We start from the raw sequence: 21,917 nt of genomic DNA, 5'->3' as shown, positions 1-21,917 counted from the left end.
GTAATTCAACATTATTCCTTGTGATTGTCAATATCTATTTGATAGTCATCATTTGTAAAACAGAAAGAAATGTCTTTAACCGTTATGTTAACTAATTTCACTAGAAAATACATTTTTATATCATTTGCAGTGTTAAAAGCAAAACATCAATGCTATAGATAAGTCATACTTATTTCATTTAGCTTTGATATTCAAACTACTAGGTGAAACAGAATAAGAGAGCAAATTTATATAATACTACACAAAAACAAGATCATAATAATAACTAAACACAAAATATTCCAAATATTATTGCTGTTTTACTGTCATAACAAACTACATTCCAAGTAAATAATATTCCACCAAAAGGGCAAAACAAAACTATTTTGCTACCCCAATGCCACACCAAACCACATATTTAGAGTAAGTTTTGGCCCATCAACAAATTTTATTCTTTATTTTACCTACTTCTATATATTATCAAAAGAAATGAAGTTAGACGAGATCAGTAAAAATGTTACTAAAGAAATAAGTACCATAATTAAAGAACTTAAGTTATTGAAATTTTAAATTTTCTTTGGCCATAGAGTACCTGTATTAATTTTAAGTAATTATAGAAGATTCTGGGTATGAAAGTAGATAACTGAGTTTTGAAGTGTCTGCTGTAAATGACTCAAAAATTTCGGTTCAAATTTTACTGTTTTAATTTTTTACCATTTTGTACGTCTAAGAATAATCAACTATAATATCAAATCAATTAACTAGTCACATCCCAATTTACCATGAACATACTGTGCTGAAGCCAATATAAAAAGCATGAGGTAAAATTTTGATAAAGTTGTTTCCCAAATTTCAGGTGAATCCAATACTCAATGATTTCTCTCCCTTGAAACTATTATTTTGGCTTTATAATTATTTTAATAAACTAAATTTCAAATATCTTTAATTTTACATTAAAATAACATGAATTTTATTTTTTAAGATACTCCACATTACACATTTAGAAAATTCCCATCCAACAATTTAAAGCAGTTTTATTTCTACTTTTAAACACAACTGCAACAATATTTCATAAACTTTTCTGGTACAGTTGACCCCACCACTAAAATACTTTTGATTAAAACTAAAAACTGTGTACTTAAAATTACTTCATATAGTTCTAATAATATTTAATGCTGTCACTCTGGTATGTTTCTAAAAGACTTTCCCCCCCCAATGAGCATACTATTTATTTCACCAGCTTCTTTGACAACCCCTAGACCCATACTAGAAAAATATCAACAACATTTTTATGGTATTCTTAAATTTTTACCCTTTTATACAATTATTTTCATTCCCAGTAACTTCTTGAAAAAAAAAAAAAAAAAAAAAAAAAGATCAAGACAGACACTAGAATATTCGTGCAGGCCAAATTGAAAACAGAAGTCACTGTCGTAAAATACATGTAACAATAGTAAAATGAAAATATTCATACACTTGAGGAAAGCAAATGACAACATAATTTTTTTTGTTGTAAAAGAACAGGATTTATTGAAAGGTTTAAGCACAGATATGCAGGTGCTATTAAAAAATAAGGCAGTTTTTCTCATATACATATATATATATACATATATATATATATATGGTATGCTACAAAGACTTTTCAAAATGTCAAAAACTTAAAAGTATCTTACATAAGTCCGCAATGTAGAAAGAAAACAATAATAAGCAACAAAGTAAAATAGATATCTGTATCAATACAATTTCGCTCCAACACAAAATAAAAGTTTATTTTATATTAGTTGTTATTAGTTTTATTTTGATAGTTCAACAGTTTTAATTTTATCCTATCCCTACAAGCCAGACATTTATGATGCAATCTGTTTAAGACTTACATTGAAGTTGCCGACATATTACGAACAATTTAAGTTTTATTTAATATCCTATCCCTGCAGGCTAATCATTTCTGAAAAAATCAGTTTTGCTTAGTTGTTCAAAACAATTATCAAAATAAATAAAATCAAGTCATAACAAAACTGAAGAAAAGTTCATATGAAACTCTTAGTTACATTAACATCCCATGACATTTATAAATGCATAATCATATGACAATAACAAAACAGAAATGAGCCTACCACAAACAGCAAATATTGGACAAAATAGTCACCAGTGGCTCTCTTCCAACACACATCTCTCATCCATTCTGAAGTTTATGCCCATTCTATATAAGTAAACTTCTTGATTACCATAAAAAGCATTACCATTTTAAAGGTTATCTATTTCCTTTGGTTTCAGCTACTCTTTTGTTCTGTGGTGATCATAATAGTAGCAATATTGATACACAATTCTTTTGCTTGTATTTATGTAACAGTGACAAAAACGACCGTGTTTCTTCAGCAGATTATTAGAAGAAACAGAGTCATCATGCCATCAAATTTTTTGAACAGTTCACCCAGTTAGATTTTTGAGTAAATGATAACAAATGAGTGGATAAATTTGTGCTCAAATGTCTCATTTCTAATTAACAGCCCAATACAATGCCCAGAGCAGATATGACAAAAGCATTGCTTGGAACAGCTTCAATACAAGCAAAAGAATATTGTTTATAAACAATCTGCCTTTTTCTGTTCAGAAAGCAATTTTGTCCTTTGGTGGTAGCAGAGGATAACTTAATATACAGAAGATAAATGATTAGAACAATGATTTTTCTAACACTCACTACAGTTACTACTGAGGAAAATTAAAGCTATATTATTATAAACTTAAGTTTATTTTGAATTAATCAACATCATAACAATAACCTACTTTAAAAACTAACAATTTCTCAATTCAAAAATACAGATGTTCTTCACGTGCAAGTGTGTAAGAATGTCATGATGGATTTGCAACTGAGTTCATTCATAATCGCCATAATGAATTAAAATCAGCAATTAACTGTAAGGCACAAGAATGATCTTTGCTAATAAATCCGACAGAGTCACAAACTATTAGAAACGTGTCAATACAAGATCAATTCTTGGAAATTAAATCATAAATTATAATAGAAATACAGCTATCAAATTCAAAGCAACAAAAATTCTGATAAAAGATCACAATGTTTAAGTGAAGGAAGGAACACAAAAATAATCAACAAAAACTGTAATCATAACATGAGGAATTTGCATAAACAGTAATGATACAGAAATCAATCTTGAAAAAGAAATATTCTAATTTTTACTTATTTACTTATAATTTATAGGTTAATAAAATTAATTTTATTTTTACTAATTAATATCTGGTTAAACTTCAATAAAGGAGTTTATATATTTTATTACTACATATATAATTTAACAAAAAAAAATTAAAAACCCAGTTTCTATTCTTGAAGTTTGTAAGAACTATTTAAAACTAAGGAGTTACTTTTACATATTTTTTGCACAATTCAAACTGAATAAAATAAATAACATAGGAGAAAAACATTTTAAAGCCAATTCATAGAATGACTATGAGGACACCAGAAATAAAGTTATCTATAGATTTGGATATCTGTGAACTAAAAACATAAATATTTGGGTATCTCTAAATAAGTATTATTAAAACATTAGGGACAAAACTAAATAAAGTACAGGTCGTAATAGATAAGATTTATTTAAATATTTTTTATTTGTATGAATGAAACTATAAAGAAATATTTCAGTTCTTTGTAAAGGAGCCAATATGTTAGGTTTTTCATTAAGGTGGAGAGTCAGAAGAGTACCATTATAGTTATTGTTACTATCTAACTGGTATCTTATATTATTAAATTTTAATATTACTTTTGACAATAGTAAAGAGTGCAATTCCACTTTCACTCACTCTTTCTCACACACACATGCACAAATACACAGCATACACACACACATACACACCAGCAGACAGAGTAACTATTTTGGCAAGAGAATTTATTATATTGACATGGCTTCCTTTAAGAACTGACCCAGTTCCATTGTATGCATATGTTTATTGCCAGTTGCAGCAGCTGCAGAAGGATAGCGTCCTACATATCTGTAATAAAAAAAAAATTTTTATCAAGAAGTGTATTCCATGACAGTTAAAACAGTAAAAATTTAGTTTGAAAGAAATAAAATAGAACAGCAATGAAAACCATGAAGTACAATGACTGTTAGAAATAATTTACATTGCCTCACAGAGGCAATGACCAAGACCTTTGGCATTTTGTTCTGCTTGAGAAGAAGACCCATCAAGCCAAGTAAAACTGCAGTTGGGGCAGATACCGGTGTCACACAAATGGCACATAAAAGCACCTTTTGAGGGTTGGGCCTCATGGAAGCAAGGACCGAGACCATTTGACACTATTCCAGGCTTCGAGTGTTGGGCCTCACAGAGGCAATGACTGAGTCTATTTGGCATTATGCCATGCTTGAGAAGAAGACCCATCACACCAAGTAAAATTTGATGACAGAGATGAGGAGAAAGTGGCTGTGAAGACACGAGTAGATAAAGCATACAACTGATTTTGCCAAAGATGGTTTAAGAGTCGGTTCAACACTGATGCAAATGCATCACTTTTGATGGAGATAATGTTGACAAGTAACTTTGTACAGAAGAATAGTTACTCTACCAACATGTGCAGTTTGAAAAACCTATATCAGTTAATAAAAAGTTATGGCCATCTTTGCATTATTTCCAGTGCAGCTCATAGTTTCAGCAATATTATTTAAATAACATTATAGCTTATTACTGTTAACTATTCGAAGAAATATTGCAGACACAGAATTATAAAGAACATTTAATAGTTATTTGTCAGTTATTATTAATAGTTATTCAAGACACTAAAATCTCTAAAAAAAATTTTCTAACAAAAGCACATGGGCACTGACAAGCCATCGGGTCAAAAGGTATGCTTAACAATCAAATAGTTCCAGGTTCAATCTTATAACATGTAATGTTGGGCCTGTGTCTCCTGCCACTGCCTTGTGAGGAAAAGTGGAAAAACAGAAACTGACACCTGAGGAGAACCCATCATTTGAAATGTACTTGCTATTGCCCAGTCTCAATACAACTGAGCTCCTTAGTGCCTTTAGCAGAATTTAATCTCGTGCAAACATTTCAAGGTGTTCAGTTCTTTCCTATCTCTTCTCACTAGTATCAGAGACCCTACAATTAAAATGTCATGGACATTGCCCTTCCTCCTCTAAGTAATAAAAAAGGTAGGTCGTCTTTCCTAAGTGTATTCAGTTGAACTGACTATCCTTTAGCTGGTTTCAATAAATGAACTATGGCCATACTGGAACTCTGCCTTAAAGAATGTTTTTTTTTTCATTTTATTCACCCCAGTTACTTATATTATGAGTCTCATGAGAAATGAAAGACAAATAACATTATAGACATAAAGGGAGATATTCCTGCTCAACACTACTCATTTTCACAGAGTTAAATCTACCAAACCTCACTCAAGATATAGGTCTAAAGTTGTAGCAGGAAAAACTTTCCCAAAGAACTATGTAGTAAATATGAAATTGGAAACCTGTAGTTGTGAAACATACCTTAATTACTGACTGCCTTAAGACAAAGATCTAAATATTTTTTGACAGATTATAAACAAATGTCTAGTAAAATCAACAAAAACTGTGTAAAGTAAACAAAATCTATACTTACTGTACTTCTTTCCTGCTATTCATTTTCTTAAGAACAGTTCTGAATCGAGGTTCAGCATAGCCCCATGCTCCCATGTTCTTGTGTTCTTCTTGACACCAAGCAACTTCAGCTCGAGGATACTGTGTTATTTCTTCTTTTACCAAATCAAATGGGAAAGGAGAAATCTGAAAAACAAAAATTAACCATAGTTGGGAACATTTTTGAGAATCTGTTTGCATACCATTCTTAAGCTTAGCCATCACTCGCAAGTGAGTGTGGCCTAATAGTATGTACAACGCTATTACTATTTGTTTTAGGTGCACATGTAGTAGATGCAAGCAGACATAGACATCCTCTTGGCAAGGGCTGCACCAGCATTTGGCTGGTATTTATTTTCAACTGAGTCCACTGGATGGAGTAACATGAAATGAAGTGCCTTGCTCAAGAACACAACAGGCTGCTTGGTTCATGAATTGAACTCACAACCATAAGATCATGAGCCAAACACCCTAACCAGTAGGTCATGCACCTTCACTTTAAACCTATTATATACCTAAATTAAATATTAACTTTGTGCATTGAGACATTTTCATATGTTTTAAAAGATTGTGTGAAAAAGTCAGAACTTGAGAAAAATTAATTTTATTAAATATCATAAAGGAATAAAGAATAAACAAACCTGTTCAACTCTAGCAATAGCAATCTTATCCACCATTTTCAACTTCTCCCGTTCTTTTACCAGTTCATAGTAGACTTTGCCAGTACAAAAAATTAATTTCTTTACATTAGAGGCATTGTCCATGGCAGGACCTGCTTCTTTAATGACACGCTGGAATGCTGTATTGTCAGTCATCAAGTCAAAGCTGGATCGGGCTTCTGGCAGACGTAATAAACTCTTTGGCGTCATGATGATAAGCTACAAGGAAAGAAAAATAAAGAAAGGTAACAACTGAGTTCTTCAGAAATTACAAAGCTACAATTCTTGATAAACTGGAAATTAACATAAATGTCCTATAAACCAAATATACTACAGACTCATACATCCCTTCTTCAGAATTCCATGACACCTTTTACTGAGAATTAGTTGTCTTTCAAAATTAATAAGAGAGTAGTGCTCACAATATTGGAGTACGGGATTCAAGCCTCTTCTCTTTATCTCCTCAAAGACATACAGCATCTCGAAAGAGTCCAGCAGCTGGCTATCCGCATGGTTCTTGGTCTCAAGAATTTGTCTTATGAAGAAAGGCTGAAGACACTCGACCTTTATTCACTAGAAAAACGACGCCGTGGAGATCTCATTCTTGCTCACAACATAAGCGGAAAGTGTAACCTCTCGAAAGAGCTGTTCTTCACTCCTGCTCCAGAGCGTCGGCTGCGGGGTCATTCCGAAAAGCTCTATCTGCGATGATTTCATCTCAATCGAAGGAGAGGGGCATTCTCCGTCCGGGTTGCGGATCCGTGGAATAAGCTGCCAGACGAGATGGTGAAGATGCCGACGACTGCTTGGTTCAAAGTCTCCCTTGACCTCAAGTGGCCTGAACTATTTACATGAACACCACCCTGTACATAACTCCATGTCCCCCTACATGGCCTTGCTTTTTGCTTTTTGAGCCAAAAAATTAACTAACTAACTAACATATTTGCAGGCCCTCTCACATTGGTGGGATCAATATGCTATCAAAATTGAAGTACAATCACCATTTTACATCCAATTGCACTCTTCCCCACCCTGCATGATTTCAAATAAGGTATGTCCTTTTCTTACATCTTTATACAGTCTTTTTCTTACCAGAAACTGAAATCTGACTTTGGTGAGATTTGAACTCAGGATGTAGAGACCATGAATAAATACTGCATAACAATTATCCCAACACTTTAACAATTCTTAGTCCATATTCCTGACAAGACATTTTATTATGCCATCAGAAACATAAGATAGTTAGACAATGAAAATCATTGTAAATTCACATTTCCTCACAAGAGTAACTCCTTTAGTTCATGCAGAATATAATTTTGGATTGCTTGTTACCTAACTGTACTTTCTAGGTGGAATTAATTGCTAGCCAGTCAGAATAACTTAGCCTTGTGAATATATTAATGTTTTGCAAAATGAAAGAACAAAAATCTAATTCTGAGAATAAGTCAAGGTACACGAAATTATTGTTGCTGCTGTAGCAGCAATTATCCACATACATACTAATTTTATTACAAGAAAATTCTACTCAAATTCTAAGTAATTCCCAAACTACTACAGACGAAAACTGAAATTGTTGCAATAATATTGCACCAAAGTATGAAAACAGAGTTTTGATAAGAAAAAGAAAAAAATAATTAAAATCTTACAGGCTTGCGAAAAGGAAGGGCAACTTGTCTCCTTAGCACATGGAATAAGTTGGCAGGTGTAGAGCAGTAACAAACAAACCAGTTGATCTCGTGTAGTTGTTGCATTTCAAAACTTGAACTTTCAGGCTACAAATATTTAAAAAAAATTATCTTCATTACAACTGATGACTAATATGTTCTAATACAAACAAAATACTGTTTGAAGTCACTACATCTTCTAAAAAATGTTTAATGTTAAAACAGTTTCATGAAGCAGAAGGGTCTTAATTCTGGCTTCTCTAACATTGAATCAATCTCCTAATATAGAGATATTAAGCTATCACAAGTAAATTTCAGAGAGAAAGTTGCTATCTATTTTTCAGTGAAAGGGAGGTCTCAAAAAACAAAACATAGAGTGGAAATTATTTGATAGCCTACCAGTACTTTACAGATTTAGTCATATTTAGTGAACGTTATTATTATTTTCTTTTTTTTTTGTATAAATTTAGTATATAAAGAATTAATGAATATAAGAATATTTATTTTTCAGTCTTAAATTTTATATCACTCAAAGATTAAAACTCTTCTGAGTTAGTTCCATTGAATTTTTTTTATACCCTTTTACAATATTATGAAATAAACTTGAGTTGTATTTTACACTAAAAATTGACTGGTCGTACATTTTTACAGAGAAATCTGCAAATGCTTTACAGTAGGGTGCCATTCCTGTTCTTTTGGTGAGCTGGAATTATCTTCAGTTTGGTTAATTAAAATGTATGAATTGTATCACTGAAAAGACCTGTTGAATCAAGTGAAACCAATAACCTAGCTTGGGCTGGTGACCCCTGGCTGTCTCCCGTGCCGATGGCACGTAAAAAGCACTATCTGAACATGGTCGATGCCAGGTTCGCCTCACTGGCTCCTGTGCCGCTGGTACATAAAAAGCACCAACTGATCGTGACAGATGACAGTACCCCCTGATTGGCTCCTGTGCCGGTAGCACTTGAAAAGCACCATCCGAAACTGTTCGTTTCCAGGACCGCCATACTGGCTCCAGTGCCGGTGGCACATAAAAGCACCCAGTACACTCTCAGAGTGGTTGGCATCAGGAAGCGCATCCAGCAGTAGAAACTCTGCCAGACCAGACTGGAGCCTGGTGCAGCCGCTGGCTCTCCAAACCTCAGTGAAACCATTCAACCAATGCCAGCATGGAAAACGGATGATGATGAATAAAATGCAATCCAAGGGAAACAATTCGAAACTACAAGTTAGGAATTAGCGTTTTCAATGAAGAACTTGACTTACAGGATAAAATTCAGGATCATCATTGGACATTTGGAGAAATCTTTCTAAACGAGCACTTGAATGTTCAGGGCCCTGAAGAAGAAAAACAATAGTATGAAAATGCATTTCTAAAGAAAGGTACATTGATAAAAAAAAAAAAAAATTAAAAAGTATCTCTTTAACAAACAATTATCATAACTGCTCATATGAAGCAAAAATTAGCTTTTTAGGATCAATACTGTTGATCTAAGACAAAACATTCCTTAAATACAAATTCTTTTCAATTTTCAAATTTTGTTATAATTCCTTTTCCTTCAGTCTTATAAGCATTTATTGAGACTTTTACAATATCAGATAATTTATAATGCAACCACTGTATTTCAAAGGCCAAGCTTCCTTTTTATGGCAAGCCAATATATCCTGACTGTCTACAAAGCACAAGTGTGACTTATAGAGAACTACATATGTAGCTGGAATATTCAATCGGATAAGTGGTATATTACAGAATTATGATATACACAAAATTAAATGAAAATGAATTAAAGGCAATGCTCAAAAACATGTTAGCAGAAAAGGATATTTTTCGAAATTAATAAGAAATTCTACTTCATGTAAAATGACAATTTGTCAAAATCATGAATAAAAAAAAAACTATATTGTTTCATCAAGTTAATTAGCTTACTTTTTTTAAAACTTAAAGGAATATCTCCTTTGATATGATTTAATCAGAACAACATAAAGCATGTCAGTGTGCATGCACGACAGAGTGTAAATGATTTACGAGGAAAACTGGGTATAAGAGGAATCAAATGTAGCATGAAAGAGAGAAGACTGCACTGGTTTGGTCATGTGATGCATATGGATGATGACAGCTGCATAAAGAAGTGCTGAGCTTGTGGAGAGAACCTGTGGAAGGGTAGACCCAAGAAGACATAAGATGAAGTGGTGAGAAAGGATCTTCAGACACTGGGCCTCACTGAGGAAGTGACAAGGGGCTGGGAGATGTGACAATTTACTATACTAGAGAAGATGCTCTAAGCTAAGTAAAATCGTTTGGCTAGTCCTTTACAGGTGTCAGTGCCATATAAAATGCACTTGTGCCATTGCTGCATAAAGGCACATGTGCCAGTAGCATGTAAAAAGCACCCAGCACACACTGTAAAGTGGTTGGCATTAGGAAAGGCATCCTGCCAGAGAAACCATGCCACAACAGACAACTGGAGTCCAGACAGCTCCCTGGCTGGCCAACTCCATGTCGAATTGTCCAGTCCATGCAGCATGAAAAAGGGACATTAAATGATGATGATGAATATAATAAACATTATTAAAAAAAAACAGATACTTTTAAGAAGGGAGTAAGGGACAAAAACTAGATACGTACCATTCCTTCATAACCATGAGGTAAGAGCATTACTAAACCACTTTGTCGTACCCATTTGGCTTGACCACTTGAAATGAACTGATCAATAATACACTGTGCAGTATTGTGAAAGTCTCCAAATTGAGCTTCCCATATGACCAAAGAATTTGGGTTTGTCATTGAGTATCCAAGTTCAAAACCTATTTAGAATGGAGGAATATAGAAATTACAAATTTAAACAAGATTTATATTATACTAGAATAAAATATAAAAGGAAAAATACATAAACATGCAAAAACTTTCTACATTTCAAATCTATATTATAAACTGTTTTTTGGTAAAAATTAAGGAACATAAAACAAACAGTAAATAAAACTGTTCATTTCTTTAGTCGCAGTGGGTTTATTGATAAATAAAAGTAGTTTAGAACATTTAAATTTCTTTTATTGATCTTTATCTTTCTATTTTCCTATACTATATAGGCTGAGGAATAAGGGACCACAGCAACAAAAAAAACTACCTTAGAAGTAAAATTATTTTTAATTCAACCCAAACCAAAATGTTTGTGTGTATGTAAGCAAAACGCACATATATTCTTTTATCGGGTTCAGCTATTGGCCTGTTGCCATATTCTGGCACTGCCTCCAGGATGGTTTTTGAGGTATTTATTTTATAGAATTTATTGTAAAGGAAGGAGTATGAAGTAAACATTAGCATAAAGGGAAATAAATTAGGTATCAACACAATGATTTTGCTTGGCTGCAGATATATTCCCAATGGGTGTCCAAACAGTTTCTGCCTACAACTTTTCACTGAAGTTTTAGATGAGCTGAAACTATAGCAGAAAATGCCGAAAATGCTAGTCAGATCCAACTTACAACTACACAGTAGCAAAATCAACATGCATAATCATGATTGTAATTAAAAAAAAACAAAAAAAAAAAAACACGCTAATCATAATGAAAATTCATTCAATAATAAAATACTTTCATTACAGAGCAATTTCTTCTTTTGCCAAACAGCCAAAAGTATAAATTTTTCCCAATGCTTAATAACAAAAGGATAATTTACAGATGAAAAAAAATACACATGACCAACTCACCAAGAACTCCAAATTCAGAAAGAGAACTGTTGCACACAATGTACTGAGCTTGGTCAGAGTACAAGTGATTTAGACTGATGAATGTTTTCTTATCTATATTCTGATGATGTAAAACATGGTGGCGATGACTGAAATGAAATTAAAACATACATAATGTTAAGTCTCTGAAAATATCATATACAATACTTTGTGTAGTATCAAAACTCATATAAATTGTAAATGAGTAAATCAGCACTATTACTAAAGCACTGTGCTATAATATATAATAGAATAAAATACTATATACATGGAAAATAAAATTAAGTAAAACCAGACAGGAACTTTATTAAGCCAGTTTGCTAAAATAAAAATCTAATCCTAATTAAGTGCAGTCATACTGCAATATGTTAAATCAAATTCAAGTTAATTTTTAAAAGCTCAACTTACAAAGAAAACAATTTCACAAGTTCAAATAAGTAAATTTATTTTATAATTTTGATTGAGTTCCTAAGTAAAGATTCTGTTTTCATAATATACAAACTACTTAAAGCAAGGTTAACACCTAATTTCAGAGAAAAAGCATTAACTTGGTTTAAACTTGTGATCTTAGTTCAACAGCCCACCCCACCACCAAAGAACTTTAATAATAAAAGTAAAAAGAAAACATGAAAAAAAAAATTATATCAAAAGTTATACCACAAGAAAAGATGAACTCACCTAAAAGTTCCACGTTCTACATCTTGTCCACTTAAACGTACATGAACACCTTCTTTTAAAAGTGAACCAAATGCCAAGGCCTCACCGAGAGCCCAATCTGCAATACGGTTTTTGACCATATCTTCATGTGACTTCAAAATACGTTTCACACCTGATACAAAATACAAAGCATTTTCTTTAACCTTTTAAATTTTAGATGAAGCAATAAAAAAAAAATCTCTTGCAAGCTTGCATTAGTTTAGAATTACAGAGTGAATTAAAAGTTCTCAAATTTTTTTAAAATCTATTTATATTAATCCAAATGGTGTCAATTTTGGGAATGTATAAAGGAGGAAGGAGGGTGAATTTAGTAACACTATAGAACAATTGTAGCAGACTGAAACCAAGTTAATATCATTAGTAAGCTGCCTTGCCGTAATGCTAAGATATAATATTAAAGATTTATAAAATATAGCTCATTAGTATGTTAATAATGATTTCAGAGTAGATGATGTCGGTATTGTTATTTAGCCTCAAAGGTTTATTTTATTTTCCGGGATAGCATATCTAGGACTACATTATCATGTGCCCTTCCATCTCAAAGATGTTTGAGTGAGATGTTTCTTTTTTCTAGCAAGACTAATGATCATGTAGAGGCTTTTCAAATGCTTGTCAATTATTGTGACTACACTGTTGATAAGCAATACTATCTGTTTCACCCGTTTGCACTCAGATGAACAGAAAGTATATTTGCCAATGTCATAATGATGACCAGCATAGAAATTACTGTTTTCTTGAACTCTTTCTCTCCTGTGTTGCAAATACTCAATGTGGTCTTCATCATCCTCTTTTAACATCCATTTTCTATGCTGACATAGGTTAGATAGTTTGACAGGACTACGTGAGCTGCAGGGCTGCACTGAACTCCAGTGCCAGCTTTATCATGGTTTCAACAACTGAATGACTTTCCTGCCAACCACATTACTTGGTTCTTTTCCAGACCACTGCTACTAGCAAGGTTGCTAAGTAACTTGCAAGACAAGAAAAGTGACTGAGTAGGGGGAAAGGTATTTGAGAGGAAAGTGGCTTTATGCTAGGTACTGAGTGTCTAAAGTATGATAGAGTTCTCTTCATGTTTTTTTCTTTTTCATAATGCTGTTATGTCCATTGCAAAGATTTATCCCTCAGCTTTTATCTCACACATCCTCTATTCGATTTTGTTATCTCTCTTATTAGCTAATGTCCTCTACTGTTGCCCATATTTTATAAAAATAAAAAATTAAAATATGTAAAATTCAATCTTCTTAGCAAGTTTTTTCAAGAGCATCAAAGATATAACACCAGTGCAAGTATATCAATATACTTACCAATAAACGTACCACTGACCTTTAATCAGAAGGCTAGATCCTTACAAACTGCCAACTGAAACTTAAGGCAGTTAAAATAGAAATACAATGAAAATAAAGCTTACCTCTATGTAACTCAAAATCTTCAGGTGGAAGGCTAAAGCTCATTCCAATATGTTGCAATGTCTCTTCATCAATACCAGTCAGAGGCGATTTCATTGGATCTTTACCTTCAAAGAATCCACTCCAAGGAGAATCCAGCCAATCCCGGTTACGTACAGCTGTTTCTTTCTTGGAGGCTAAGTGGGCTTCTTCACAGATCTTATCATATTTAGCCACTTCATCCTGTAATTAAGCAAATAAAGAAGATACTAGATCAGCTTTATATAAAACTGAAGTTTACAATTTACACATAATATCTGCTCAATGTTGGACCTGTGTGTTTGTGTGTGTGTGTGTGTAATTCTTAGCTTCCATAGACATTTAAGTAACAATGATGAAATTGATAGATAATGAGGCTAAACATAATTGAGAGATGAAATAGAGTGAAAGCTAAAATGTTTATTATTATGTAGTAAATATCTATCATCATTATTGTTTTATGTTTAGTTTCTATGCTATCATGGATAGAAGTTGTTACAAGTGTAGAGAAAACAAAAACTTATTTATGAAGGTAACATTAATACACACCTCATATTCCTGTTGAGACACAATGCCAGAATGAATTAATTTCTCAGCATAGGAGGCTAATACAGTCGGCTGTTTGGCAATTTTTTTGTACATAAGAGGTTGAGTGAACATGGGTTCATCAATTTCATTGTGTCCACTTCGCCTGTAGCACACCTGTAAAAGATCCATATATAATCCAAGATTACATCAGAGATAGCTGTTTTGTACATTAAAATACACAGAAAAGACAGAAACATATACACAAGGAAACAACTTACTTCAACAATTAAATGTAAAACTGGCAATAATAGTGTTTAAAATATATATTGCAGATCAATGGTATACTACTAATAAGCAAGTACGGTTAAAAATTAAAAATTAAATATAGAGCAAATTAGTGGCTGATAGTATTAAGCTAAATCTAGGGAATACCATATACTCTATCATTATGCAAGGTTAGACAATGTATAAAGGAAAATTTGTCCAACTAAATTCATAGCACACCTTATCCTACACTATCTTCACTTTAAAAATATTGATACAAGCTTAAATTTGCATATTTGCAATTTATCATTGAAGATCAATTCCACAAAGTTATGATGGCTGAAAAATGTACATCAATAAACACAATGAAGGATGGTAAAGAATTCAAGAGTAAGCACTTCAACCACCTTATTGTTAGTATTAAAAGATACATTGCATTGTTCCAATTTCTATAAAATGTACAATTAAAAATGTTACTGTATTTAAAAAAAAAAAAAACTATTCTAATGAATTTTTTAAATTACCAAAATAAAGTATGAAAAAATACTTTTCTAGCTATCTAAATATTACGGAGCCTGATATTGTTAATAAAAACAAAACTACGCAATAAAAAAAAAGTATGAGTATATATGTGAAGGGGTGAAGGGTCGGGTGAATATATACATGTACATATGTAAATTGCAAAAACTTTCACAAGTTTCCAGTTAAAAGAAACATCTTGTAGAGGAGCAGATTTGTTGACAGTGAGTGACTAGTTGCAGAATGTTTGACGACATTTCGAATCCCATCACCAAGCTGTACAGTCTGATAGCCACAATACTAAACACTCGCTGGTTCAGTTCATTTAGCTGCAAATAGGTAATGTTGTAGATAAAGCTTACAAACATAAGAGTAGGAGTCGTGTATAATTAATTAATATTTGTTAGCTTGCCATCCTTATGAGCCAGGAATAATAGCAGGAAACAACTCCAATATAGCAACCCTAAGAGATTCTGAAATTGGCAGGATATCCAGGAGTTCACTCTCTCTGCGACACCTTCAACAGTATAAAGCAGGTAAGAAAAAGACATTGGAAATGCATAATCTAATGAAGAACAATCAAAATTAAAGATATTCGAATATTTTGGTAGAGATTTTCAAAATCAAATTATTGGAAAAGAATGTTAAAATATTCTTCACTTTTTCCAAATTAATGCTTATTCTGCTAAACTAAAATATAACTAAGCCAATATATTTTCATATTTTTAATAATACTTTTGCAAATATTTAGAAATATGCGACCGAAACATCGAAATTACTGACAAGGTGTTTTAGTTGATAAGCTTCTTTGTAGACTAAAAAAAAAAAATTTTTTTTTTTTTTACATGTGTTTCAATGATTAAATTAAAAAACAACAGAAGTTTAAAATACTCCAAACAAGCAGTAAAAAGACATGGAATTTACCAGATCAATCACAACGTCTTTGTTGAATCGATGTCGCCATTCAGAGGCTACTTTGCAAACATATATCACAGCTTCGGGATGGTCAGCATTCACATGAAATATTGGAGCATTGATTACTCGAGCAACATCAGTAGGGTAAGGTGATGACCGCGATACACGAGGATCAGTTGTAAAACCAATCTAAAAGAAACAGACAAAAGAACAATATACACAAGTCAAAAGCAGTCTACTCTGCAACCATATGAATAATTCAGAGGTTTATTTTAAATTGATCTTAATTTCTCTTAAGAAAATAATGAAGAAGAAGAGAGGAAATCTTCCAAGCACATTTGTAACTGAGGTTACACTGTATTTCAAAAATTCTTCTGATTCTGTAAATTTGCTTAATCTATTTTACATTTTCATTTTTTAATTCATTTCCCACCCCAACTCTCTACTTGCAACCTCTTGGCAATACTCTGCCAGCACCTGCCACCATTCATCTCTCTCTTCCTTACTCTACCATCCCATCTATGCCCTGATCTTTGCTCCTTGTGAGCATACCCTGGCCCTTACTACCATCCCTCTCCTGCTCTTGCTGTCTCCTACTTTCTCTCTCTTTCGTTTGCTATTCCCTCTGGTTGAGGTGTCATGGACCTCCTCTACAGCAAAAAACCTGTTTCTGACTCATTCTTGATCACTCTCTCTCCCTCTTTCTCCTACCTCTGGCTAGGTAACCATGTATCTCCTTTACAGCATGACATCTCTTTCTTGTTAACTCCCCCTCTCTTTTTAGGTAATCATGTTCCTCCTCTTCAGCAGCACACCTGTTTTTGCCCTCATTTTTGTTAACTCTCGCTGGGTAACTATGTACCGCCTCTGCAGCTAGACATCTGTTCCTGTCTCTCTGTCACATTCTGACCTTTCATCATCTGACAGAAGATCACCTCCTTCAATGGCCCCTTCCCCTCTTCTCTCAAAGATTTCTTGCCTTGCTAAGTTACTTGGTGACCCTGCCAGTGCAGGTGCTACTTAAAAAGCATCAAATCCACACTGTAAAGTGGTTAGCATTTAGAAGGACATCCAGCCTTAAAAACCATATCAAAACTGACCTCACCTGTGTGAGTGGCAGATAAAAAGCATTCAGCCCACTCTACAGAGTGGTTGGTGTTAGGGAGGGCATCTAGCCATAACAATTATGCCAAAATAGACACAGAAGCGTGATGCAGGCTCCTGCCTGGCCAGCTCCTGTCAAACCGTCCAACCCATGTTAGCATTGAAGGAGGACATTATAAAGGAAAAAAATCCTTCTGAATGTAAATTGCTCTAAATGTTATGGTGTATCAACGATAATACACTGAAATTATAACTTTCTGCCTTTGCTTGAAAGAAATGAAACCAAAACTTTGTGTGAACAAAAATGAGTGTTAGGTGATTGGCATTAGTGAAACAGCTACAAAGAGATAAGAGCTATTCTCTCTCTCCCACACACACACACACACACACACACAATATTGCAGGTTTATGAAGAGTAGTTTCACTAATGGTGTCATTTGCTTGTCAGGGCAATTTCACAAATATTGCACTATCTTTATAAATAAACAGTTCCCTAACAGTTATATTGCTTTTAGGTTTGTATCTTTGAAGTAAAAAGATTTCAGTGACAATAAATTATTTGCCAAAAGGTTTCAAGAAAAATTAGTGTTTGCAAAAGGGAAACAATACAATAAACATTATTCTATTAGATATTTCAATATAATAAAATGGTGATAATTTACCTGATTGTTAACAACTATGTGAATAGTACCATGGGTTGTATACATGGGCAGATCACTGAGATGAAACGTTTCATAGACAACCCCTTGACCAGCAAAGGCAGCATCTCCATGAAGTAGTACACTCATGACCTAATAGAATAAAGAACATATTTCAAATAAAAAATAAACCACTGTTACAAACCATTTTGAAATCCACTATCACCTACCCATTAACCCATTAAATCAGTGCCAGCAGACACACAATGGTGATTATGGCCTAAACCCTGATAACAAGATATCTCATGACAAATTAGTGTTTTGTTCTGATAAGAGAATTTGTTTCATAAATATATTTACTATCACTAACTATCTCATGACTGTACCCTTCCTTACAAACTTGATGTATTTATTTGTCATGATTAATAACTTTCAATGTGTAATTTTAGCAGACAATAATATTAGCATGTGCAAATGATACTCCTCTCATTTTGCAAAATTAACAAATTCTATACAATACCAAAAGTTCAGAACATGATACTTTGATAGGTTTCGGCCATTATTGGCCCAGGCCATGTCTAACTTAATAGCACCACCTGGTATGAGGAAATTTTTCTCCCTCAAATGGTATTGAAAATATTGAGAAAAATGTTTAGATTCTATTGCACAGAAAAATATTTCTAAGGACAGTAGCAATAAAAAGAAATTTATGTCAAAAAAAGGAATAAACAATGCTAAGCTACAAATATCGGCAAAATATGTTTTCAGGCCCAATGTTTGGATGTCTGGATTCACATATGCCAAAAATAATATACTTGTTTAAATGTATCTATTTATTTGAAATTATGACTGAAGAGACAAATAAATATGCCAAAAAATGTTTGCAACCACATCCCAATTGAAAATACTATAAAAGTACTGAAGTAAAACTGGGATCCTTTCCATTATGTGTATTTGTAATGGAAATATTAAGTACTAGCATTTGATTTAAATCATAAACCTGTTGTGCACTATAAATCTAGCTCAGATAAAAAGGTTTACAAGATAATACTTTTAACATCAAAGGACATTTTTTTTAATGTATCCATCAAATTCTCCTAAAAAAACTTATCCAGTTCACGTACAGACTTTTGTAAATATCATGTTTTTTTAATCATGAAATGTATTGAAAATTTTCACAGCAATCTAAATTGGCTGGTCTACAGAAACCAGCCCCATTAGTCATGATCCAGAATTAGAAAAATAGAACATACAGCAACAAGATTTTTATAGTAAATGTCTAAAATTAATAATGTGTTCATACTCTTTTGCCATCCTTATCTCCTTGGTAAAATTGTTCAGCTTTCGTTTTTCCCTGAACAACGGGATTGACTGCTTCCAAATGTGAGGGGTTTGCAACAACAGACATTTTTATGTTCTTGTTAGTTACTCTATTCAGACGCTCATGGCACATGCCTAAGTGATATTTTACATCTCCAGATCCCTCATCAGATGGTTCCAGTTTAGAATCAAACTGGCAAATGATCTGTTCCAGAGGTTTCCTGCAAACATTTGCAAGTACATTCAAACGACCCCTGAAAAGAGAGAAAAACATGTAATTAAGAAAATAACATGGGATTTAAAACATTGACATTATTTACAAATGTTTAAGAAACATTTTAAAAAGTCATAATTTGGTTTTTGATCATTTAAGAGAGAGAAACAAATGAGAACTTAACAGTAAATGTTGAGAATATTTTTATAGTAGAGAATATAAAAATATAAAGAAATATATCAACTTTAACCATCTGACCCACCATGAAATTCTAACTTTTGCCTTTTCTAGTGCTAAGTACTGATTCTATATTTCTACCTAAGTTCATGAAACAACCCATCACAATTCAGATGAGCCTTCATAAAAATTGTACGACCTATTTTTCTCTCTAAGTAGCATTTTTATAAGATTTCTTCCTTGACCTTATTTCCCTTAAAATTAACAGTAGTAAACTCAAATTAAACCCTACAACTTTAGAAAATGTAGTTCTGGGTGATGCACAGTGCCTGATAACATGATGCGCTGGTCAGAATTGAACAGCTTTTTCACCTTGAATTTACTCATCTATGACTGAGCTGCAGGCTAATTAACAACAGGCAGTAAATCTTGTGAATCTGTTAGCAGCATTTCATACACAATTCAATTCAAGACATTTATATCCTACATGCTGAATGCTAAATCTGATGAAGTTATGCAACAACTTTTAACCAAAACCTGCAGTTAATCCCTTTCAGTGACAAAAGACTGGGTACCTTAAAACTGTAACAAGATGGTCAAGAGAACAAGATGTGAAGAGAATTCATTGGCTGTGTGTTAACTGTCATTGAAGGTACTTTGCTTTGTGTGTGTCTGGGTGGAAGGGGTGTGTGTGTGCTCAGCACTGATTCTATGGTATCAAGAAACATAATCATGCAGTGAAACTCAATTCTGATCAGAAAAAGGTTAAGCTAGAATAAATATTTAATGCATGGAAGTGATGCATAAGGCTAATCTTTATGTGAGGATGAGAAGAAAATCTAAAGACAAACTGCATACACCAAATCTAATGTGTATTTTAATTTTAACTTACATTTATCAAGTTCTAAAGAACCAGGATCATATATATTAGCTCCAGGTAACTGTTATATCATCTAAGACTGTATTTACTGTGTCTTAATAGTGTTTTTTTTTATAAAATTCTAAACAAAACTGAAGTCATGGAAAGTATTTCTCTACTTATTTTATAAATCCTTCAAATAAGCTAAAATTGCTTCAGACAAATTCTATTTTGATGGTTTGAGGTAAAAAAACAAATATATCACAGGGTTTAAGAGTGAAAGTTACAAACCTGTGAGGCATGCCAATAACAAAACTATCCACACCAAGTGAACTGCATGAATCAATGACAGCCTTCATTGCTGGAATCAGAACTTCACAGCCTTCAATACCGAAACGTTTCTCAGATGACCATTTTCGTGCAAGAAAATCTTCAAATCTAAAAGGCAAGAATCACAAAGCAATTTTAAAAACCAATAATTAAAAAACTTTTTTAAATAAATGTTCTAAACTAAGAAAGAATGTGTAGAACATGGTTAACACTCACAATATGATTATATTTATTTTAAATAAGTGTACTGTGTATGTCAATCACCAGAAAAGTTCTTAAATGTATACCTAACCCAGTTTAGTTCCTAATAATGCCAAAACCAGGATTGCCAACTTCTCCAGGTTCTTTTTATTTTCCTCTTCATCTAATAGCTGTTATTAGAAGGGGTAATGACTGAAAATCAGACTCACAGATTCTCTAAAACTGGTGAGATTAAGATAGGATATGATATGGTAGTAATAACAAATTCTGCTCTCATTCTAACAGCACTAAAATAATATTGTAGACAGAGGAGTGAGGTGAGGATGATTGATATATATGTGTGTGTGGTTTGGCCCCATCATCTAGTTGTTACAATGCTTTGGTTCTATTTTTCCCTTCCACCCACTTCCTAAAACCATCTTTAGGATGAAGCAACTGAAGATAAAGAAGTGAATAGAATGTAAGAAAATGGAGAAGGCATACATAATAGATTTCTATGTTGTGAGTATAGCATAGGGAGGTTAGTTAACCATCTTTCAAGAAGATTATTATTCTAATAAAGTTGTTTTTTTAAACAGATTTATACATCATCTAAAATAACAAAGACCAAAAGTGAGCTTCTGGGGCACTTGTGTATAAGATTAAAAGGTAATTTTCCTTAATCTATGGAACTGAAATTAGACTGACTTTGCCAACCAAATGATCACACTCAGTAGAGATACAGAATTTAAACACACTCACCGAGTTGATCGAATAAGTCTTGCTAGGATAAGCCTCTTCTCTTCGGCATCAAACTGCATGATGTTAGGTACCTCAAATTTGCGACGAATCCAATCGGTCTGCTCAAGATTGTTGATAAACATAAACTCAATACCTATCTGTCGGCAGTAAATTTCCTGAGGAAAAATAGTTTAACATTCTAGGCATTGAATAGTGGGTTTTAAAATATTGCTTCTTGTTAACACATTAATGAAAACTGTATACCAAACTCAAAACAAAAAGAAAAGAATACACAAAATACATTTCATCCAATATCATAGATAG

At 32.9% G+C, this 21,917-nt stretch overlaps 1 protein-coding gene across 2 annotated transcripts in view; it reads right to left on the bottom strand.

Moving 5' to 3' along the window:
- Positions 1–279: 279 nt before the first annotated feature.
- LOC115211732 (2-oxoglutarate dehydrogenase, mitochondrial) overlaps positions 280–21,917 on the bottom strand; it is a 67,803-nt gene continuing 46,165 nt past the window's right edge. For both annotated transcript variants that reach the window (XM_029780385.2, XM_029780386.2), the window contains exons 6-20: positions 21,615–21,769; positions 20,634–20,780; positions 19,076–19,346; positions 17,797–17,925; positions 16,040–16,219; positions 14,354–14,506; positions 13,789–14,008; positions 12,339–12,489; positions 11,643–11,770; positions 10,562–10,740; positions 9,202–9,273; positions 7,918–8,043; positions 6,254–6,490; positions 5,596–5,759; positions 280–3,981 (exon numbers count right to left, since the gene is read on the bottom strand). In XM_029780385.2, the coding sequence (XP_029636245.1) occupies positions 3,882–3,981; positions 5,596–5,759; positions 6,254–6,490; positions 7,918–8,043; positions 9,202–9,273; positions 10,562–10,740; positions 11,643–11,770; positions 12,339–12,489; positions 13,789–14,008; positions 14,354–14,506; positions 16,040–16,219; positions 17,797–17,925; positions 19,076–19,346; positions 20,634–20,780; positions 21,615–21,769 (2,412 nt within the window). In that variant the 3' untranslated portion in view covers positions 280–3,881. The remainder of the gene's footprint in view (positions 3,982–5,595; positions 5,760–6,253; positions 6,491–7,917; positions 8,044–9,201; positions 9,274–10,561; positions 10,741–11,642; positions 11,771–12,338; positions 12,490–13,788; positions 14,009–14,353; positions 14,507–16,039; positions 16,220–17,796; positions 17,926–19,075; positions 19,347–20,633; positions 20,781–21,614; positions 21,770–21,917) is intronic.

The sequence above is a fragment of the Octopus sinensis genome, linkage group LG5, assembly GCF_006345805.1.
Source record: "Octopus sinensis linkage group LG5, ASM634580v1, whole genome shotgun sequence".
NCBI lineage: Eukaryota > Metazoa > Mollusca > Cephalopoda > Octopoda > Octopodidae > Octopus > Octopus sinensis.
This window is presented reverse-complemented; position numbering and strand designations above follow the sequence as displayed.